Raw genomic sequence first — 22640 nt, forward strand, 5'->3', positions numbered from 1 at the left:
TGAAATGAAATCTGTGTTCCACATAATTAGGGAATATGAGTTATAGGAATCTAGATGGATTTGAAATGTTTTGCTTTGTAATTTACTTAGGTTTAAAAAACAATCTTCACAATCTGCCTAAAACATTCTTCCCAGTAGATGTTCCTGGGACCCAGAGGCAAACTTCTATAATTCAAAATACATAATGAGGCCCTTTTGTTTAATTAGCAACTGGAAAATTAAAATCCTTCCCACCCTGTATGAGCCCTATAATACTACAGAGGGGCTCAAATATATTTTAAAAGTTAATTTACTACAAATCATAGTAATTAAGCTTTAACAATCTAAAAGGAATACACATTGCACCCTTGAACATTAATATTCAAGGTGTCAACAAGAAAGTGTCTTAGATCAATAAATAATGTGGAAATAGTTGCACTAAGCTAAAATACTAAACACACACATTTCTGACAAACTAATTTCATGTTTTCATACATACATACATATATATAAACTGTGTATGTGTATATAATTTTAAAATCCAAAGCTGCACACCCTCACACTTAGAAGAGTGCACAGCGTACCTCTCCTCTACACAACCAGGCATCGCTGACTGGAGCAACTACAGACTGTTCTGAAACTCCAGAGTGCTGCCAGCCTCCAGAGCCAGAACGTTCATTTACAACAGGTGTGTCTTGCAGGCCTTGCTTCACAACACAAGCTTATTCAATAAGGTAATTTCTCAAAGTCATTGTCATTAAATACAAAAATGATGCTGTCTGATCTAGCTGATTAGACCTTTCTTGAATGAAAAGAAACAAACAACGATTAAAAACAACAAACAACAGCAAACCTAATAAAGCCACAAGTGTGTTGTTCAAAGTGCAACCCAGACACCTGTGCATCCATCAGTGCGAGAGCCGCCCCCACCCCCGAGCACAGGCATGTGTGGGCATGTGCACACATTACTCTAGACAGCTTTTACATTGGAGAATTAAACTAGTGATGGTCAACCTTCTCTACTCTGCAGCAACTACAGCTGTGAATTTATCTGAAGTATTCACTGCTTATAAAATCAGTTAACTACTTGCCCAGAAAAAGGTGGCACTGAGGCAAGAAATGGGCTGAATGCTCCCCAGTCAGGCTGGGCCTAGGCTGGACTGTGGAAACTTGAATCACCTGGAGGGGAGTGTTCCCCACAGCCCGGCCTAGGCTGGGCAATATTATACCATGTGACAACTTCCTCCACTGTAATCTGTTCGCTGGTTGCCAGTGGTGTGGCTGCTGCCTCCTGGCATACAAGTGTGGTCTTAAGAGCAGTCAACAGAACAATTTTTAAAATAGTTGCTATTTTTATAATTAACTATATTAAATACAAGTCTTAGGCTAAGTAAGTTTTAGCCACTTGTCAAAATCAGTTGTAAGTATTTAGAGAACACTGAAGACACCTACTGAGGAAGGAGGAATGGTCGCCTGTAAAGGAGTCCTAAGTACGTGCTGGAACAGACGCAGACAGACAGAACTTCTGAGGAGATGGGCACAGAGGAGAGGGAGTGGTGTTTCCACAGACTTTTACACTGAAAATTCAACTGTTTAGAAAAGGAGTTTGATCCACTGCCCATTACCACCTAGAGGGGAAAACCCTCCACAATTAAAAGCTTAAAAAACTAATTTCCCAAGAAGTAACACAGTTTTAGAGACAGAATATTTTAGCACAGCACCATAAAACATGCAGGAAATTCTGCTTTAACAAATTATCAGTGTGACCTGGGAAATAAATGTTCCTGCTATCTTTCAGGACTCACAAGAAACTAGAACACACTGGAACTCAGAAGTGCCCCACAGGCTGCTGTTGCTGAAAGTCTAAAAGCTCAAAGGATACTTTTTCCATTTCCAAGATATCACAGAAAATTAAGGAATCAGAGTCAGAGAAATTAGAGAAGAAAAGGACAAACATTTACTTTGATTAACTGTGGCAAGTTTCTTACTGAAAAACCACCATGGGTCATAGAGAAGATGTCTTCTTTTTGTTTTTTAGAAGCTGTCTTCTTAAGGAAAACTGTTCCTAAAACACACTAAGATAAAATTAGCAAGATATTAGAGGCAATTTTCTCCAAGGGAAAATTGTTAAATTCAACATAAATTGAGGATGTGAATCTTCAGTGATATGCAAAAAAACAACTTGAGGTACAAAACCATTAAGAAGCTCAAGATGAGGCCACAGGACAAGAAAAGTTAACTAGCTTCATAAGTGTAGATTCAGACACAGAGGGGCCACTACACCACTGGGCTTAGAGATTTTCTATCTCTTCTTTCTCATTTCAAACCTTAGCAATCATCTATAAATAACAGGGCAATCCTTTTTTCTGATTGGATGGATTCATTTTTGGAATTGGGAGGACAAACTATTTTTTGAAGCAGCATTACCCAATAGGTTAGACTAAGTCATGTACAAAGCATTAGCTTTTCTGAAAGAATTAATCTTTATGTGACCCTAAAGGACAACTGAAAAGGAAAGAGAATTTAACATTATTACTACAGAAGACCAACCATATGGGTGATCTGCTCCTAGTGTAAAACTTCATCTGTAAACAATCCATAGAGTCTTCATTTAAAGGTAAGATTTAAGGCACACCAGACATGATAGGGGAACTAAAACAAAAGACAGAAGGTATATCTCTCACCTTTAACTCCTATCTGCACCTTATAAGGGAAAGGTACTTGATATACAACTCTTAACAGAGCTGGCTTATTAAGCTCTACCCCTGCTCCCCTCCCCTTCCCAAGAGAGCTCACATTGAACCAAGTTAGGTACTTTTCTAGTGCGAATTTTCTGATCCCATCAGAAACATATATCATTGATGAAGGCTTTCAAAATACAAAGGTAGTAAACATAAGATAGGTTTAAAAGGTGAAATTCATCATTTCTATATCAGGCATTAGAACCCTAAGTTGTATAGCAAAAAGCACACACACCAAAGCTCCAGGCCATTTTACATCAGTCACCGCATGCTCCTACCAGAGCATCACAATCTAGTGTGGGAAAAAATTTTTTTAATTAAAATTCTGAAGTCAGATTTTTACCCTACAAACATCATCAATGAAAGAGATATAGGCGGCAACCCTCAGGAGTTGGATCATCCTTTGTTCAACGTAACTTATTCTGTTTCAGCTAAGTGTCAAATTATTAGTAACAACAACAATCAAACATATGATTTAATAAAATCCATAAGGTTCAAGATTGTCCTTTTATGAAACCCTTCACATGATATGCTTCTCCTAGAAAGTTTACCTGCCCTCTTTTGTAATGCATTAAATGCAAGTTACAGTCACCTTGTGATTGCTATAGTGTTATTAACACATGTTCACAGTTCTTGAAATAATGCATACCAAATCAGAAACATATCACTTTACATTCACGTAGACTGCCATCTTCTCATATTTAAGTGATTTTCCATGTGTAGAAGTATATCCTTAATATTGTACTAAGTATAAATTCTGCAATAATAAAATTGTACTTAAGATCTGAAGTAATATCAGATAGTAGGTGTAGAAAGAACATGTCCATATCCTAGATAAACCAACTCTTACTCTTAGAAGAGCTACCACAAAAAGACATTACTTTTAGGTAACAAAGCTCCCAAAGTATATAAATAAAGTCTACATTAAATTTACATAAAATATTCAACAGAGTAAATTTATAGGCAGAAATAACTAAGTTTTAAACTAGCCCCAATCTGGGAACTTAAGGAAATTAAAATAAATAGAATTTCAACAAATTAGTAATGAACTGCAACTGAAATTTCATTATTATAGTTCATTGAAACCAACTATCAACATGCTGCAGATTTAAAAGCATTTAAATAACTTTTCATATTGGGAATACTGGAGGGTCAAATGACATGACTTTGGGTTATAAAAAAAAAAAATGCAGGAACCAGGGAAGAGAAAACCATTCCTCATTCTTAGTGTCAACTAGGTGGTGTGTTATGGCAGTTTTCCTTCATGACATGACACAGTGTTGTGGAGAAAATCAGAGGCAACGAGATTGTGTTCAGTTCAGGATATCAACTTGGCATCCTGGCGAAGCCAGTGCAGTCCCTGCCGGGTGTAACGAACTAGGTCTGTCATGATGCTTGCATTAAAGATGAGAGGGCCCATTACTTTATCCAGTTCAGCAAAGAATTCTAGAAAATCAAAAACACTCATTAAATGATGTACACTCTTTTCAATCAGTGCTTTAAAGTTTTTAGTCTAGACTGTAAAAAACTATTCATATCAAGTAAAAAACATTTCCTTCTGCACTAAAATGGTAACTGTTCATGCTTTAGAACAAATCATCCCATAGTCAATCAAGTTATATTTTTTCCCTAAGTCACAAAACATTTTAAAAAGACTATATGGTCAGGAATTAAGAGTTACACATATAAACAAAATGTCACCGATGGAAATTGCTACTACAAAGCAAACATGATTAAAATGGAGACCTAATTATACAAGATATTGACACTATACTATTACTCAAAACATTCTCTGTGAACAGTTTTTGTATAAGAAGCAAGTGGTATGAAAAAGCAGAATGTTGTTATCTGCAAGTTTCTCCTATAAGAGCCCCTGTGAAGTTAGATACTTACAATAGCCTGTGCCCGATCTTTCTGCTGTAATCATGCCATGAAACTTTTATGAACTGAATCTCATGTTTTAAACAGTAGTTTAAAAATGTAAGAGATAGAAATGACATGATTCTTTCTATGTCAACAAAATCAGACTGATGTGTATGTAAGGCAGGGTGTAGAGAAGAAGAAAGAATAACAGTATCCTAACATTTGATCCCAACACCATTCTGGGAGAAAACAGAGGGATGTAGGACTCAGTGAGGACAGTTTTTATATGCACATTGATAATAAAGACGTTAGTATACATATATAAGATAAGAAGTCATCAAACAGTTGAGGAGAAAAGGATTTCCTTTATTTAACTCCAGCTAATAAATTCCTGATGAATTTTCTATTTCCTAATGGAATAACACATATAGGTGATAATCATCAATGGATGCTAAAAGCCTAAGTTAAATAGCTTAAAATTTTAAAGTTTACATCAAACTGAATCAGGCCAACACCAGCTGAATGGTCAAATACTACTAAGAATAAAAAAGGAATAACCATTATATAATTCATAATATGATTTAATAGGAAATATAGAGTACCACCTATGAAAAGTTCTTACCTAAAATAATGAACTTGACTCTAATCAAGTCTCAAGATATAACTATCAGTATGAATGAGGGGGACAGAAGAACAAGCTAAACAATACCATGAGGAAGTAATCAGCAAAATCCAGAATTTGATGCATTCTATGGTACAGTTTCTCCTTGATATCAATGGGATGTCCCTCCCCTCCAAAGAAATAGAAGAGTGGAAGATACTTAAGAAACTGATCAATAAATGTCTGGAACCTGTTTGAAACAAACCCAATTACTTAAAGAAAAAAGGCATATTTCAAACAATAGGCAATCTAAGGAGAGATTATGTCTTAGAAGACATAAAGGAGTTAGCTTTAAAATATACCAGGGTAAAGAAAAATATGATGGGGGGGGGTGATGAGGAGAGATGGTGGGGGGAAAAGAAAACAAGATTAGCAAAATGTTATATTGCTGAAACTGAAGTTGAGTAAAAGGTACATGGGTTCATTATACCATTCTCTTTCCTTTAGTCAGTGTTTGAAAATTAGCATTTAAAATATGTAGGTAGGCAGGCAGGCAAGTAAGAATGTAAACAATAGTAGGGGAAGGAAGAAGGAAAGGGAGGGAGGAATGGAGAGATGAAGGGAAAGGAAAGGAAAAATGATGCTAGAAAACTGGCATCAGGGAGAAGAATGTAATGTAGGGATAACTTAAGAATTTCATCTTGTAACCTTTCCTGAGTTGTACTGACAGTATTTAAAATTTTAAAAACAAATCAGGTATTTAAAAACACAACCTTCCTCCCACCATTACCCCTCTTTAGGGATCAGAATTTTTCATTTTCATCTGATGCTATAAGCATTATATTTAAATATACTCTGTGACAAAAGTATACTTGCCTGATTGGCTACTTTAAGTTTTCTACAAAGGAGCTGCCTGAATAGATGCTATATACACATATTTGTTAAAAAAAAACATCTACTAAAGTGTTTATTCTGTACTTTTTCAAAGATCTTTAATACTTCCTAATTCTTGATATTCTTAGTTTGGGAGATAACAAGGTGCAATGACCTAATATTAAAGAATGCTAGACAGAAGGCTATTCATTTTACAGTCTCTTTTATCACCTAAGTTTCTTCCAATATGTCTTTAAAAATCCAGTACGAACATGTTTTCTTATATATTAGATACCTCATATGTATAAGATGTCTGGATATAATCCTATGCCAATAGCCAAATTTACCTTAACCATCCCAGGACGGAATATACATTTTATTACTTTTATAGTATAAGCTGCAATTAAATGTGGCTGAACAAAGGCATATTTGTCTTAGACCAAAACTATTTTTTGTTTAGTTTGTGTCACCACTAGAGTGCAAGGTATTTTTTTTTGACAAAATTCAGTACATTTACATGACTGATAAGCAATGGAGATCAGCAAACTGACTGTCATTAACTCTAGACTAGATAATAAACTAAATGTACAACAGACACTTAATTTAACTATTCCATAAAAGCTCTTTTTAATTCCATCCTTCAGAGTCTCTCCAGAGACCTCCTTACCTTTTTGCTCTTTGGAAAGCTGTTCGGCTTGGTCCCAAATTTCAGTGGCAAAGAGGAAGTTGGATGTAACCTGAACATAGCTGGCTGCCATGTGGTGGATCCTCTGTGGAATGGTCACTGAAGAACCACTTGCTGAAGCACTACTGGCTCCAGAAGAATAATTTCCTGAATTGCCTGGTGACAGCTTTGGAGAAACAGGGGAAGGCATCCCAACAGCTTTGCTACACACAGAAAAACAGAAGTTTATTCATATAGAAAATGATGAATGTGAGGAAATTAATGTACACCTGGCTCCTCCTACAGGAAGGCTTTTAAAATTTAAAGGTTCTTTTAAACTAAAAGGGAACTGTACTTCCAAAGAAGTACAAGTTCTTTTAAATAAATACTTAGCTCACTATAGTGTTTATTTTGAGTTATCATTTTATCAAGACTCTTTGGTTTAACCAATGGCAACAGTACAAAAGATGGGAAAGAAGTGAGGAAGTCATATACTTTGGTAAGAGCTATTTCAAGACTTAGAAGTTAAGTCATCTCACTCTCAGCTCAACACACTTTCCACCTATCTGGGCATATAATTAGGCACTTTCCATTTGTTTTTATAGAAAGCTGAGTGGATTAACAACACGAGATTTCATGGTATTTTTCATCCTTTCTGTGGGTGAGTGGGATGGAAGTGATGTGGGAATGGAGGACAAACCAAACTCATGCCACTGTTATTATTTTGGCAGTGTCCAGACATGAACAAAGATAAGTGCAAGGTGATAAAACTTCAACTAGCCACAGAAATCAAGCTGAGAAAGGTTGAGGAGTTGGAAATAAAAAAAACTCAAGACTTCTACAGGTGAAATGTTCCTTCTCTAATCTTTCTAAGAGCATGTTTAAGATATTTTAAACTTAAAAAAAAAATGATAATGGTAAAGAATCTGCCTGAAATGTGGGAGACCTGGGTTCGATCCCTGGGTTGGGAAGATCCCCTGGAGAAGCGAATGGCTACCCACTTCAGTATTCTGGCCTGGAGAATTGCATGGACAGAGGAGCCTGGCAAGCTACAGTCCATGGGGTTACAAAGAGTTGGACATGACCGAGCGACTTTCACTTTCACAAAAAAATACCTTTTTTGGAAAGTGGCCAAACCCATTCCACTTTCACATAAAAATAAACTTGTCACATAAAATTTTACATAATAAAATTTACCTACCTTCCCAAGCCTGGTGATGGTGCTTGAGAATTATTATAAGAATTCTATGGAGAAAAGAGAATGTACTTAATTAAAAAAAACAAACAAAAAAGTAATTTATGAAGTAATATTTATTTATGATATAATAAATATATTCAAAAGCATTGGGCCAGTACTGATCTTAAGAAACCAAAATGTGTGTGTGAATGTAGAAATGTGCAACAGAAGGAAGTTATTTAGATAAGAGCTGGGGTGTTCTGGAAGACTGAAAAGGGAGAGACAAAGAATGAGTAACATTCAGATGGATAAAGAAGAGGGGAGAAGGCATAGAGCAAGGCAAGTCATCCTATGTACAAAAGCTGTACACAAGAGAGTGTATATGACCCAGACAATTTACCTGGAGTAAACTTCAGAAAAGAAAGAGGGACAGTGGGAGAGAGATCGATCTTGAGGGACTTGGAGGTGAGAGTAAGAATCTTTCACTTGACCCTGAAGACAATGCTAAGCTATTAAAGCATTCCGAGTCATTATCAGGGCAGAATTTTAGGAAGACTTATGTAGGGCTATCATGAAAAAACATTAGGTTTTGTGATAAAAATAGATTATATACATTGAAATATTACTAAGAGCTACTGTATAAGGCTACATAGGTTCCACAGTCAGATATGTGTGCATTTTAAACCTCAAACTATTTGAAAGTTCCCAAATAGTAGCTCTTCCTTTCTTCTGGCAGGAAAAACATGAGGACACTTCTGAGGTGGGAATAGGAGACTTTACAAATTTTGTCTCCTGGGAAACAGATACTCCTACTGTGCACTTACCTTCAGATGCTCTGTCAGCGTCTTTGAGTATTTCAGAGCAGTTTCTTTCTTCAGTTTGAAGAGCCTCAGGTACAGCAAAGACTGGCATCGCAGGCTAGCCAATGGAAAAGGACAGTTTATTTACCAGGACAACAGACTCTGGCCACATTGCATAGACAAGGTTCACATTTAGCCAGAGTACACAAGTGATTCATGTGAGCAGACCATGGCATAAGGTCAATGACACTAAGTCTTAGGCAAAACCAAAAGATGTGATCTTATTACGGTACACAACCTAGGGAGGGAAAGGAAGAGGAAGAGACCTAGGACTAGCCTCCTATTTGTTGATATTCAAAAATCAAAACCTCAGCCCCAGGACACCAACGTGTCATTTATAACATAGGGACTAAAAAATCATTGCGGGGGAATTTCCTGGCCATACAGTGGTTAGGATTCAGTGCTTCATCTTTCTCTGTTGTGGTCCGGATTTAATCCCTGGTCAGGAAACTAAGATCCTATATAAGCCATATGGCACAGCCACCCCTCCCCTCAACTCCCTGCCCCCAAAAAACTTCAGAGCATAATCTCTACATCAAACTAAAAATAATCTAAAGCAACAAAACTAGGAACTCAATTGTAAATATTACAACTCTGAAGTAACATATGTAAAACCAACATGGCTTACAAAGGCCCTGCACGGTCGTCACTGCTTACCTCTCCAGTCACTTTCACTTATTTCTCCTGGGTCTTTTAGTTTCCTGACTCAAGGTTTCTGGGTTCTTTCCACTATCCAGCCTTTGTAAATGTTTCCTCTACCTGAGGACTAAGTTTACCTTTAGAGTTATATAAACTTTTCCTTCAAAGTACTTAATTCACGTACTTGTGTGGTTATTTGATTAATTTTTGTCTCTTCACTCTATACCCTAGACTCCATGACAAATAGAGGACTGTGCCAGTTTTTTTTCTACAGCTGCTCTCCCAGTTGTTAAACCCAGTGCCAGGTAAAGTAAATAACCATGATAGATAAACGCTCTCTCTGGGGATAAGCAAGCAAGCCATTTCCTTATTCTGAGCAAGCTAGATGTTTGCTACCTGAGGTAAGGTATGCGTGCGTGCGAAGTCGTTTTAGTTGTGCCTAACTTTGCAGCCCTATAGACTATAGCCCACGAGATTCCTCTATTCATGAGATTCTCCAGGCAAAAATACTGGAATGGGTTGCCATGCCCTCCTTTAGGGGATCTTCCTGACCTGGGGATTGAATCCCCATCTCCTGCGACTCCTGCATTGCAGGTAGATTCTTTACTGCTGAGCTGCCAGGGAAGCCCCAAAGGTAAGGTATATGTATATGTAAATGGAGGGAGAGGATACCAAAAGAAGAGCCTGGATTTTTTACAGTGTCCATCTTTACTGAAATACACAATAGAAGCCTTAGAGTAAAAAAAAAAAAAAAAGTAAACTGTAGTCAAATCCAAAAAAAAAAAAGCCTAAAAAAGTGATCACTTAATAGAAAGTTCTAATATCAGTCTCCCTCTACCAAGGCTTTTATCAAGAGGGCAATGGAGGTGAGGCTCACAACAACTAAAAATTTTCAGTAGGAATTCTGTTGTTTTCTTCTTGACCCATCAAGAATAGATTTATGACTGGGTTATGGAAGGCTGATTCAAGGACAACTCTCAGAAGAACACAGTACAGTTCCTTACGAAATTGCTTTGTCATCTAGCAGAGGCTAACATACAACACTTACCAAAGCACTGTAAGTCTTTTATCTGCAGCTGTAGCATCTGGTGCCAAGTAATTCTTTAGCTTCATAGTGTATCTGTGAGATAAGAGAAGAAACAAAGGACACACAATATAATAATTCATCTGTTTTATGACCTCCTCAGTCCTCTAAACATTAGAATCAAACTTAAAGACAAAAATACCCACTAAAGTGTCTACTTCTCCTTATCCAAGGACAATAAAGGATTAAGGATCTTCTTTAGCTATTATTTTATACATTAATCCTTTCCAAGAAGGAACAGAGAAATATTATTGCCAACAATGTGGCAAGTTTCCCCACTTACTTGATAAGCTCCACCGTTTCTGAATACATAAGGAATGGGGATTTGGATTCCTGAGCATTTTTCTCTAATGCATTCCCACATTCAATGAAAGATACCACAGCATCAAGATAGTATACAGCTTTCTCAAACCTATCAGACTGAAGAAAGGAGAATAAAGGTAAATGAGAGCCACACTAATGTGCTACGAGAACAAATGAAGATTTAAGTTAATTTGATTAAATATATAAATATTTACATACCAATGCATCTGCATTGTGCTTTAGCTTTTTTGCTTCTTGTAAGTAATGGTCTGCTGAATAACTTCTGCAATGTAAATTTTTATTTTAAGTAAAATGGGAAATATTTTCATAAGATAATATTAGTTTTATAGCCCTCAGTTTTCATGTCCTCAAGAAAATGAACTATTAATAAACATTTGATTAATTTTTTCCCTGACAAATGTTTCTATTAGGTTAAGAGCATAAATCATTTGAAAGATTGAGAGTAAACAGAATGTAGGTAGGAAAAATAACCTTTATCAAAAGGGAGGGAAAAAAACCCCTACATTACTTACTTATTTGAGACAGTCTTTATTTTAAACCTACACTGTTTTACTTAAGAAAGCCTTTAAACAGTAAAGTCAGCAAAGGTGGACTACTGGAAGGTATATTATTCACATTCCCCATGAGAATCATGAAGGTAAATTAAATTAAAAGGAGCAATACTTGGACTTGAGGGTACCTTAAAATTAAAAATCTGAATATTCTGTCACAATATCACAATACAACAATATCACAATACAACCAATTCTTCTGGTCACTGACAGGCATTAAAATGAATTTCGTATACACTGACTGAAATGATTTGTTAAATGCATAAAAAATCTTATTTATCTTACCTGTCATCAAAGGCAAGCTTCGTTCTCCGAGGCTTAGAAGCATCAGGAGTTGGTGTAGATGGAGGACAGTTAGAAGAATTATTTGGAGCCTTTTCCTGACCAGAAAAAGAAAAACAAAAACCACATTTAAAACTATGAAATTAAAACTATGAAAACTATGAAATTAAAATAAAAATAAAAGTATTCCTTAGCCCGTGGTTAAAAAGCAAACAAAATTCCATTGTCTGTGGTAGTTAATTCTCTTGCTATAAAAATTTTAAATTTCATAATGTAAATGTCCTTTTTATGGAATGAGCCCATTTAAAATAACCAAGAATATTCTTTATAATATTCACTTCAGTTCAGCCACTCAGTTGTGTCTGACTCTTTGCGACCCCATGAACCACAGCATGCCAGGCCTCCTGTCCATCACCAACTCCCGGAGTCCACCCAAACCCATGTCCATTGAGTCGGTGATGCCATCCAACCATCTCATCCTCTATCGTCCCCTTCTCCTCCTGCCCCCAATCTTTCCCAGCATCAGGGTCTTTTGCAGTGAGTCAGCTCTTCACATCAGGTGGCCAAAGTACTAGAGTTTCAGCTTCAACATCAGTCCTTCCAATGAACAACCCAGGACCAATCTCCTTTAGGATGGACTGGCTGGATCTCCTGCAGTCGAAGGGACTCTCAAGAGCCTTCTATTAGGGGTCTACCATGTGGGAAGCAATGACACTGACACTTGTAAAAACTTAAGGAATACACAAATCTATTACTTCAGACAAAATTTACTGGTAATAACTGGCCAATGAAAACAATGACAACATCTAACACTTACTACTTACTAGGCACTAAGTTAACCAAGTACTTAGCATAATCATTAACCCTTTAACGGCCCTATGAAACATGTACTGCTATCAGGACAGAATAAAAAGTAGCCTCAAGGAAGGTGAGCAACTTGCCCAAGTCCAAACAGCTTTTAAGTAGTATTCCTGGAATTTGGGTTTTAAGTCCAGATCTGTCAGATTTCAAAAGCCTGGACACTTTCTTAAGTTTTATTCTGCCTCCTATCAACATGTCCATTCTGTCTCCTATCAACAGAGACCTTTAACACAAGGGCTATGATCCTGTCCTTCCAACAGCTTCCCCTCCGGTCCTATCTTCAATACATTGAATACACATTTTTTTTCCCATTAAAAAAACCATAAATAAGTAGAATTTATCCTACGAATTCATAAATGTCTCAACATCAGAAAACCCAACAATATATATATTTTTATTACTTCTGTTTAAAAGAAACCATGTAGCCATTTTTTTTTTTCTTTTCTTGTAAGAGTCCTTTCAAGTTCCACCTATTATAGCTTTCTTCAAGAATGAAAATAAAAGCCCTGAGATTTGAAAAAATACTAAACTCTTTATGGTAAAATCTGCACATTTACCAAACGGCTTCCTGAATACTACTGCAATCTAACTTTACTTGGACAGCTTTCCCCCTGTGTTTTATAAACAGATCTATTAAGGTTGGCACAGAAGTAATTGTGGTTTCAGACCACGAATTTTAAATCATCACAACTAGGCTCAAACATATCTTTATTAATCAAAATAGGAACCATTATAGTCAACATGTTCTTGCCAATGAGAAATAAGTTTGTCTATTCCTGTAGTAAAAAAAACCCACGCTTTGGGATTCCACGAACTCTTGGAAAGCATTTTCTGCATCCTACTGGCTGTGGAAACATCTCCCCTGCAAAAAGTTGTTGAGATGCTTGAAGAAGTGGTAGTCTGTTGGCAAGAGATAAGGTGAATATGGCAGATGAGGCAAAACTTCGTAGCCCAATTTGTTCAACTTTTGAAGCGCTGGTTGTTCAATGTGCAGTTGCGTGCTGTCATGGAGAATTGGACCCTTTCTGTTAACCAATGTTAGCTGCAGGCATTGCAGTTTTTGGTGCATCTCATCAATTTGCTGAGCATACTTCTCAGATGTTAATAGTTTTGCCGGGATTTAGGAAGCTATAGTGCATCAGACTGGCAGCAGACCACTAAACAATCACCATGACTTTTTTTGGTGCAAGTTTGGCTTTGAGAAGTGCTTTGGAGCTTCTTATTGGTCCAATCACTGCTGCTGCTAGTTGTTGTATAAAATTCACTTTTCATTGCATCTGATTGAGAAATGGTTCGTTGTTGTTGGGCAGAAAAGAGATGACACTTCAAAACGATGATTTTTTTGATTTTCAGCTTACAAGCCACCCACTTATCAAGCTTTTTCTCCTCCATAATTTGCTTCAAATGACAAATGACTGTAGAACGGCTGACGTTGAGTTCTTCGCCAATCTTCTGTGTTGTAAGAGGATCAGCTTCAATGATGGCTCTCAGCCTGTCGTTGTCAACTTCTGATGGCTGGCCACTCGCTTATCTTCAAGGCTCTCATCTCCTTCACAAAACTTTTTGAACCACCACTGCACTGTACATTCATCAGCAGTTTCAGGGTCAAATGCATTGTTGATGTTGCGAGTTGTCTCTGCTACTTTACCACCCATTTTGAACTCAAATAGGAAAATCACCTGAATTTGATTTTTTTCCAAGATCATTTCCATAGTATAAAATAAGTTTAAAATGAATAGCAAGTAATAAAAGTCACTAGCAAAAAAACTTAGTGAGAAGTGTGCATTAAAATAATGTATAACATAATCATATTTATTTAAGAATGTATTCCAATATCAAATGGCAAATTTCAACAATGCAAAAACCTTAATTATGTTTGCACCAACTTAAATATAAGTGCCTAAGTTTAAATTTATTGAAGGAAAACTGAAGTTTCTGAAAATAAAGAAAAATTATGTGTGTGGTAAGAAAAGGTAACTAGACTTACTGTGGTTGAGTAAGTTTTTGCAATATATACATAATAGGAAATCATTCTGTTGTACACCTGAAACTAATACAATGTTATATACCAACTTTATCTCAACTAATTAAAAAAACTGATAGAAAAGGACTAAAAAAATCAGTCAGCATACAAAAGGTGTGAAAATATCATTAATCTAACCGAATTACACAGCTTGCTGTCTCTAATTCATGTGGAAGACACAGTCTTTTCATTACAAAAATCTACCATAAACTACGCTGTTTTACAAAGCAACTCAACAAATTTCAAAAGATCACTGCATGCGGATCACTTTCTAGACCCTTCTACAAGGTACTAATCAAAAGACAACCAGAAAATCTCTGTATGTTTGGAAACTGAGTAACACACTTAAGTAACTCTTGGATCAAAGATGGAATCACACAAGAAATTAAAAAACATTTTGAACTGAGTTATAAAAATACTATATACCAAGTCTTGAAGATGCAGCTAAAGCAGTAATTAGAGGAAAATACATAGTCTAACTGTTTAAATTTGAATATTAGAGAAAAAGGGCTTACAATTAATTTTGAAAAACAAGCTTAGTATTCATCTTTAAAAGTTAATAAACAGAACAGCAAAACAAAAAGGCATAAGAGAAAATTATATAAAGAGTTTAAGTTAATGATATAGAAAACAAAAATAAACTATAGTGAATAAAGACAAAGAAAGGCTGTTTTTTTAAAGAAGACAAGTAAAAGTGATAAGCCTCTGATGAAATTGATGAAAGAAAAGAGAAAGACAGTACAGAAAACTAAAATTAAAAATAAAAGACAATATAAGAAGCAATATTAAAGATACTAAAAATAAAAGACAAGGAGAAGGAAATGGCAACCCACTCCAGTATTCTTGCCTGGAAAAGTCCATGGACAGAGGAGCCTGGCGGGCTGAAGTCCATGGGGTCACATGACCTAGCATGTGTGCTCGAGGGTGGAGGGAGATGGGTTGGTAGCAATAAAGTGGTAGAACTAAAAAAAAAAAAAAAAAAAAAAAAGACTATACTGAACAAAATTTATGCCAACATATTTCAAAAATTTGGCATCAGCAAATATCTAGAGAAACAAAGTAAAAATTATATGTAATTTTGTTTTTTCATATTATCTAATTTTATCCAGTAAGTTAAACACTGGATAAAGTGCAAACAAGTGAGACACAAATCCCTGCTTTCAAGAAGCTGACAAAAGAGACATAGACATTGAATTTTACCTATGAGATAACAGAAACCAAATGAGCAGAAGAGCTCACTTAATGAATGCATTTTAAAAAGAAAGGAAGAAAGAGAAGAGGTTTAAAAGAAGAAGCATACAGGTCTCAAATCCTACAGTTCAAGGATGGGATATGGAGAAAGAGCCAGCCAGCAGGGAAACAGAGAACTGGGTCAGTGAAGGAGGCCCACAGAAGAGGTTCCTCAAGGACACTATCTAAACTGCTATGGAAGTGGTCCAGCTGGAGAAAAAGCCTTCGGTATATTTCAATTTGAGACATTGTCCACAATTTAAATTACCTCAAAATTTAAAAGATTTAATCACCACATTTAATAAGCACAACTAACTGCCTTTGTCAATTTTTTCAACTGTTAAACAGTTGCTTATTTTAAGTCACAAAGTAATGCAGTAAATTATACACTTAAAAATCTAGGTATTTTCTTAATTTTGTCAGGGAGTTTGCTCCTGATCAGATCACTTTAAAAAGCAATGAAAAAACCTGATAAACAAATTCAGGATTAGAGCCTAAGTATAGCCTTGAAAAAGCTTCTCTGATCTAGTTATGCACCCACAAACATTAAGAATATTCCCCAACTGATGACCATGCTCTAGGGCCAATTCCAGTGCTAGCTCAGCTAAAGAATATTTTTCTTCTTCATGAAGCCAAATGGTTGCTTTAGCACTTTATGTAGTATAACTAGCCTGTAAAATCTAACTCTAAATGATCCAAAGATAATTTAAAACCATAGACAAGAACCCAATCAGAACAACTGGAGTTATTTATAAATTTGATCATAATCAACTGTTCTTCCATAACCAACTTTTCCAATTATGGAAAACCAACTTTTCCAATTTCTACCTTAACTAATATGCATGTGTCCAGATGATTTCATTCCTTTCATGGTCTCAGATCACAGCACAAGTTTATTATCAGACTGACACTTTGAGAGTAAAAATGAACAGGTCTGTATGATTAGTAAGATGTTTACAAAATTTTCAAAGCATAGTCACCTTGGAGAAGTCACACGGCAAGGAGATTTTTTTCAAAAGGCTCGGGTCCCCCAGTGCCTTACCTTGACTTCCTTAGAGCTACTGGAAGTCTTCCCTTCAGTCCTCTTCTGCTTTGATGTGGAGGAACTGTTTTTGCTGCTGCCACTATTTTCCTTGTTGCTGTTATTACTTGACTTTAAGGAAGAAGACTGGCTAATAGTCCTCTTCCGAGAGCCATGCTCTGTTTTTGGATCTTTTGAAGGAACAGGCCCAGCAGGAGAAGGCAATAAATCTTTTTCTTTAGCAGCACTCTGTTTAGATGACCTGCCAAACCAAACAAATGCCCTCATTTCTCCACACAGTCATGTAAGAGTGATGGACTTTTCTCATTTGACTTTGCCTGATTTCAAGACAAATTCGGTTTTCCCTATTTGAATGTTAGAACATATGATTTCTATAAAACAAAATAAAACTATAAATTTCACGAGGGCAGATATCTTTTCCAGTGTTTCCTCCCCATTATGGTTGTATATTCAGTGCCTAAACCTTGGTCTGTCATACACAAGTATTCAATAGTGACTGAATAAAAGAACAAAAAGAGGAATGGTGAATGAAGATACTAATGCTCTTATGTCTCCTGCAGCTACACATAAGCTTGCCATCCAGCCTGAAAGTGGTAAAGCTTTACTTTAATTCTTATCCTATGAATACTTCCTATTCTCCTAAAAAGAGAGATAAAGTGACTGAATCTTGCTTTTCATCCCAATTAACTAAAAGCAAAACCTCCCACTATTTGGTATATGACTGTGTACAGAAATGTATAACATATACATACTAAATGGAATATTCTAAGAACACATTAGAAAGTAACCAGCAGCAAATAACCCACATAGATCAACACACATGTTACATGTTTTGCAGACATACTCTTTGTTGCTGGATGGCTTGTGGCCTGCCATATTCTTATCCTCTGTTTTAGGTTTCTTGCTCTCATTGGCTCGGTTATCATCTTCATTCTGGATGAAAAACAGGAAAAACAAAGCAGTTAGGTTTTGATTTTTATTCATCTAATTTCAGTTTTCAGTGCTAGTCACCCTCAAACAGTTAATCTCTGATATACTTCAGAAAGAAGATAAATGTGAAGTGAAAGAACTCATTTAAACAGTGTTAAATAAATTAGGTTTTTAAGTCTGAGAAGAAGTCTCCTATTTTAGATATGAAGAGCTGAAATGCTGAAACAGTCTTTTAGATGGCATCTTTTCAGCCTAATGATTTGAGGAGGGGGGATGAGATAATTAAGATATAATTCACATACCAAAAAATTCATCTGTGTTAAAAAAAATTCATTTGTGTTGTAAGATTCTTTGTCAATATTTTATTTCTTTTTAATGAATGAATATATTCCATTGTATGGATATGCCACATTTTATTTATCCATTCATCATTTGAACTTTTCCTACTTTTCAAGTATAGATTTTTTTAGTATATGTGCTGCTGAAGTGAGCACTCAAGTATAGGTTTTTGTGTGGACATGTTATCAATGTTCTTGGGTATATACGTAGGAAGGAAATTGCTGAGTCATAAGGTAATACTGTCTATTTACTTTTTGAGGAACTGCTAAACTATGTCCCAAGGTGGCTACATCACTTTACATTCCCACAGGCACTGTCATTCTTTACATCTTCACCAACACTTGTTACTGTCCATCTTTTTGCTTTTAGCCAAGACTAAAGATCTTTGAAAAACTTTTTTGCTGAAACAAAAGCTATGGGCCTGTCTATAATCACCAAGCTACTATGCTTGGGGAATTTAAGTTTTCCTACTGACTTAAATATCAGGGCACAGATATTGCAAACATCCTGCCATATGAAAGAATTTGTTCCCATATACAAATGATTAAAGTTGGACATGAGAGAACATGAGAAAAAGGAATCCACATCTTTCATTATCCTTGGCTGGTCTCTTTCTCAGTATTATCTGCTTTATCTTCAAGAATAATTTTACCAAAGCAACAAATCTCAAAAATCATCACTGGAAAATACCCTGGTAGTCCAGTGGTTAGGACTCAGAGCTTTCACTGTTGGGGCCTGGGAACTAAGAACCTGCAAGTTGTATGGCATTTTGGGGGAAAAAAATAATCATCACCAAGTTTCCTGGTGATATACATTTTATAAAATCAAAATTTCATTTACAGGTATTGATATAAAAAAACTTGTGAGGAATATATGCCGATGAGATGTGGGGGAGGTAAGGAGATATGCTGAGTCACTCAATCGTGTTCGACTCTTGGCGACCCCGTGGACTGTAGCCCACCAGGCTCCTCTGTCCATGGGATTCTCCAGGCAAGAATACTGGAGTGGGTTGCCATTTCCTTCTCCAAAGGAGATATGGGACACTCCTTTTAGAGGAGAAGGGGATTTTTTTATTACAAGTTATGTATATTGTAAAATTTTAAACAAGAGTAAAATTTACTCGGTATATTATATTTTAAATGTCTGAAAAAGTTTACAAAGAATTTGTAACACCTTTTTAAAGATAAAAGAACCATTTTTTTAATTCCATAAGAAACATTTTTTTTTAAGGAGCAGAATCTCTCACATACAAGGTCTTATTTCATATTTCTATGAATTATACAGAATAATATAAAATCCCATAACTAAGTTCAGCAATCTGAGGCTGTAGGCTCTAGAATCCAGCAGCCCTAAAGAGTTTACCAGTTGAATAAGGCATCCCTTTACTACAATAATGGAAGCTCTTAGCTATAGTACTGAAAGTAGGAAGCTTCAGTTTTCTAGGAATTCAAATTTTAAAAAATCTTCAATTTTTGAAGACGCAAAAAAAAAGGAGTGTTACTCTCATTTGTCCAAATACATCAGCAACAGCACACAGTACTGTGGTTTTAAGGAAAAAAGAGGGAAAACCGCAGGCTCATTTCAAGAAAATGCTCCTCCTGTCTTCCCACATGAGACTCTCAAGGTCAACTGGGACTGGGATTTTGTTCTGAGTCCACCTGGTATCCCATTCACCTGCTCATGTTTTCAATATCTTATAATCTCATTCACACATGTGTATCAAGGGAAATTATACTATTCTTCAATACAAATTAGTAAAATGTACGCTCCTCTAAAGATGTCTCACTAAAGTTGAGAGATCACACTTCTTTCTTTCCAAAAAATTTGTCTCTATATGTAAGTTTTTCAGCTCCGTTATACGTCCTTTATCTTCCAATCACAGATATCTATGAATTTTCACATTTCCTGGGTCTAAAAAAAGCTGACCTTAAAAGTATACACCAAGCTTTGTCTGTAAATCCAAATTATCGTGGAATTATTTAGGGATGAGAGCTGGCTATGTGCCAACAAATGTTTTTAATTCTGAACTTGCAAAGCAGAAAAGCTGTGGCACAGCTACGATGGATTGGTGAAATTCTTAAGGACATGTTAAAATTGGTGAGTCAATTTACTAGCTGGAATTTGTAATCTAAAACATGTGACTTGGTCTGGATATAAGAGAGAAGAAAGTGTTATGAAGTACCTGGAGAGTACATATCCCAATTAAAGATATTTAAAACCAAAACTGTAAGGATGCTGTAAAGGCCAGTTTGCAATCTCTGCTTTGTTCTCACCTCTACACTGGCCAGCACACACTATGAACAGATGCACTGGTTCATTTCTTATCTGATTAGAAACTATAATTCTTTACTAAAGGAGACAGGGAGAGGCACAGTGGTCCTCAAGAGACTCTTGTGTCTGTTGCCTCATCAGAGCTTTAGGCTCACCTCTATTTTCCCTCATAGCTATGAATCAACTAGCTAGTTTTTGGCTTAATGAGATTTCCACTGCATTTTAGAGGATAATGTTCACACAACAACAACAACAACAACAAGAACAAAAAAAAAACCCCATTACAAACCTTATGTTTCCTCTTGCCTTTGTTGGAAACTTTTTCTGAGGCTTGTTTCTGAGCCTCTCTTGTGTGCTTTTCTGGCACATTTTTCTTTTCCCCCTTGGGTGGCTCTGTTTCTTTGTAAGGCTTTCCTGGTATTCTAGTCAAGAGATTCAGGTCAATCTTCACAATAAGTGGATACCTGTCATCAGGCTCACTGAGGGGTGAAAGAAGTTCCTTCTCTTCCATAGGAGAGAACATTCGTTGTCGAAAAAAGCTATCTTCTTCCTCCACTGAGGAGGGTTTAACGGGAGTCCTATTACTCTCAGGGTACTTAGGAGTTTGTGAGGAAGGAGGAAGGCTCTCACTTTCATCGGAATCTGAGGATGAGGTATCTGTTTCTATAATTTCCCTTGATTTCTGGGAAGATTTACTTGTTGACTTATATTTCTTTTTCTCTGCTGAAGGTCGAGGGGAAGATTTGGACTCCTTTTTTATATTGGGTTTTCTTGAGCCTTTGGTGGCTGCTTTGTGTCTGCTGGAGGGCAGGCTGGTAGTCATGTCCACTGGAGTTTCACTCTCTATCTTCAGGCCTCCACGGGGCTCTTCAGCAGCTGCCTTCTCAGTCTTTTTGGGTTGTTTTTTTCCTACAGTTCTCCTCTGAGCTGTGCTGTCACTCTGGGCAGGAGACTTTTGCCTCCCACGCCCACTTTCTGATCCCTTTTGGACAGTTTTGGAGTCTCGTCCAGGAGTAGCAGAACTTGTTTCTTTAGGACCACCTGGATCCGTGTAGCTATTCCCTGTTCCCTGTTCTCGGCCTTCCTTTTTATAGCCTTGAGATGATGGGATATTACTGTCTACGGAAGAAGCTGGTGACACTTTATGTGGATTTACTTTATTCAGCCAGTTATCAAGTTGCCATTTATTTGTGGGAGGTGGTTCAGGCTGAAAAACAGAGAAAGAAGTATGCTTTTTCAGAACTGAAACTTTCTCCTTTCTTTATAATCTCAAGGAAGAGGAAAAAACACAATGCCTAACACCAACACAAAAGCATTTGTTTTTCATAGTTCTAACTGAACCAAAGCAAAAGGCTAAAAATAATAATAGCTCTAATCACTTGAATGAGAATATAAGCTAATTATTATATATATAGCCTTTAAATACTAAATAGACCTGTCAGGAATCCATACAGTACATTTAATTCCAGAAAGCAAACAAACGATGTACGCACCAATAGAGATTTTAAACCACATTTTATCAAGCTACAGTGAATTTATACTGTTTAAGACTTCTTTTCACCATAACTAAATAACATGAGTCACCAGGCTGAAACAAAAGTAAAGCTCAGAGTAAATACTGGGCATCACCAGGGGCCTTCAGAGTGCCTACGGAAGGGACCCTCTTGCCTCCCTCTCACCTCAGGAGATGCACTCTGGGATGGCTCATTTGCCTCACTGTCACTGGAACTACTTTCACTCTCTGAGTCAGATCCAGAGCTGCTTTCAGATCCACTGTGGCTGCTAGAATCATCCCTGGAGTTATCTGCCCCTTCACTATTATGGTGTGAAGGTTCAGAGTTACTAAAAGACATAAAAAATATAAAAGACAAAAAGATTTTTTTTAAGAATGACAACAGGTAAGCATTCAAAGTTGACACTACACTTTATTTAAAATGTTTACTATTTGTTAAGCTCTTCAAATTCTATGATTCTAGAACTTTATTATAAATGAAATAAATACTTCCCTAAAAAGTTTCTGAAATGCAGCATTAGCCATTAGTACTCACCTTTAAAAAAGCTTTACTGGGGTACAAAATACTCTAAAATTCATTTATTTTAAACACACAATTCACAATGATTTTTAATGAATTTACAGAGTTGTAATAATATTTACTTTATAAGGTCAATTACTCTATCACTACACACTGTTATCAGATTGACCCTTCCACTCTAAATAAAACAAAAAATAAAAGGATGCCTACCTTCCTGGTGTACTCCTTGGCATTGTCTTATCACAATCCTAAAATTAAAACATGAGAGGAAAT

At 36.3% G+C, this 22640-nt stretch overlaps 1 protein-coding gene across 3 annotated transcripts in view; it reads right to left on the reverse strand.

The window, feature by feature from the left end:
- Positions 1–3016: 3016 nt before the first annotated feature.
- Positions 3017–22640, reverse strand: part of AFF4 (ALF transcription elongation factor 4) — a 72228-nt gene continuing 52604 nt past the window's right edge. For all 3 annotated transcript variants that reach the window (XM_070465351.1, XM_020897584.2, XM_020897583.2), the window contains 13 exons: positions 22578–22615; positions 22014–22176; positions 20624–21541; positions 17639–17727; positions 16795–17035; positions 11642–11736; positions 11004–11067; positions 10765–10901; positions 10446–10517; positions 8723–8816; positions 7923–7966; positions 6725–6945; positions 3017–4166 (listed from right to left, as the gene is read on the reverse strand). In XM_070465351.1, coding sequence (XP_070321452.1) covers positions 4039–4166; positions 6725–6945; positions 7923–7966; positions 8723–8816; positions 10446–10517; positions 10765–10901; positions 11004–11067; positions 11642–11736; positions 16795–17035; positions 17639–17727; positions 20624–21541; positions 22014–22176; positions 22578–22615 — 2304 coding nt within the window. In that variant the 3' untranslated portion in view covers positions 3017–4038. The remainder of the gene's footprint in view (positions 4167–6724; positions 6946–7922; positions 7967–8722; positions 8817–10445; positions 10518–10764; positions 10902–11003; positions 11068–11641; positions 11737–16794; positions 17036–17638; positions 17728–20623; positions 21542–22013; positions 22177–22577; positions 22616–22640) is intronic.

The sequence above is a fragment of the Odocoileus virginianus genome, chromosome 3 (assembly GCF_023699985.2).
Source record: "Odocoileus virginianus isolate 20LAN1187 ecotype Illinois chromosome 3, Ovbor_1.2, whole genome shotgun sequence".
NCBI classification, from domain to species: Eukaryota; Metazoa; Chordata; class Mammalia; order Artiodactyla; family Cervidae; genus Odocoileus; species Odocoileus virginianus.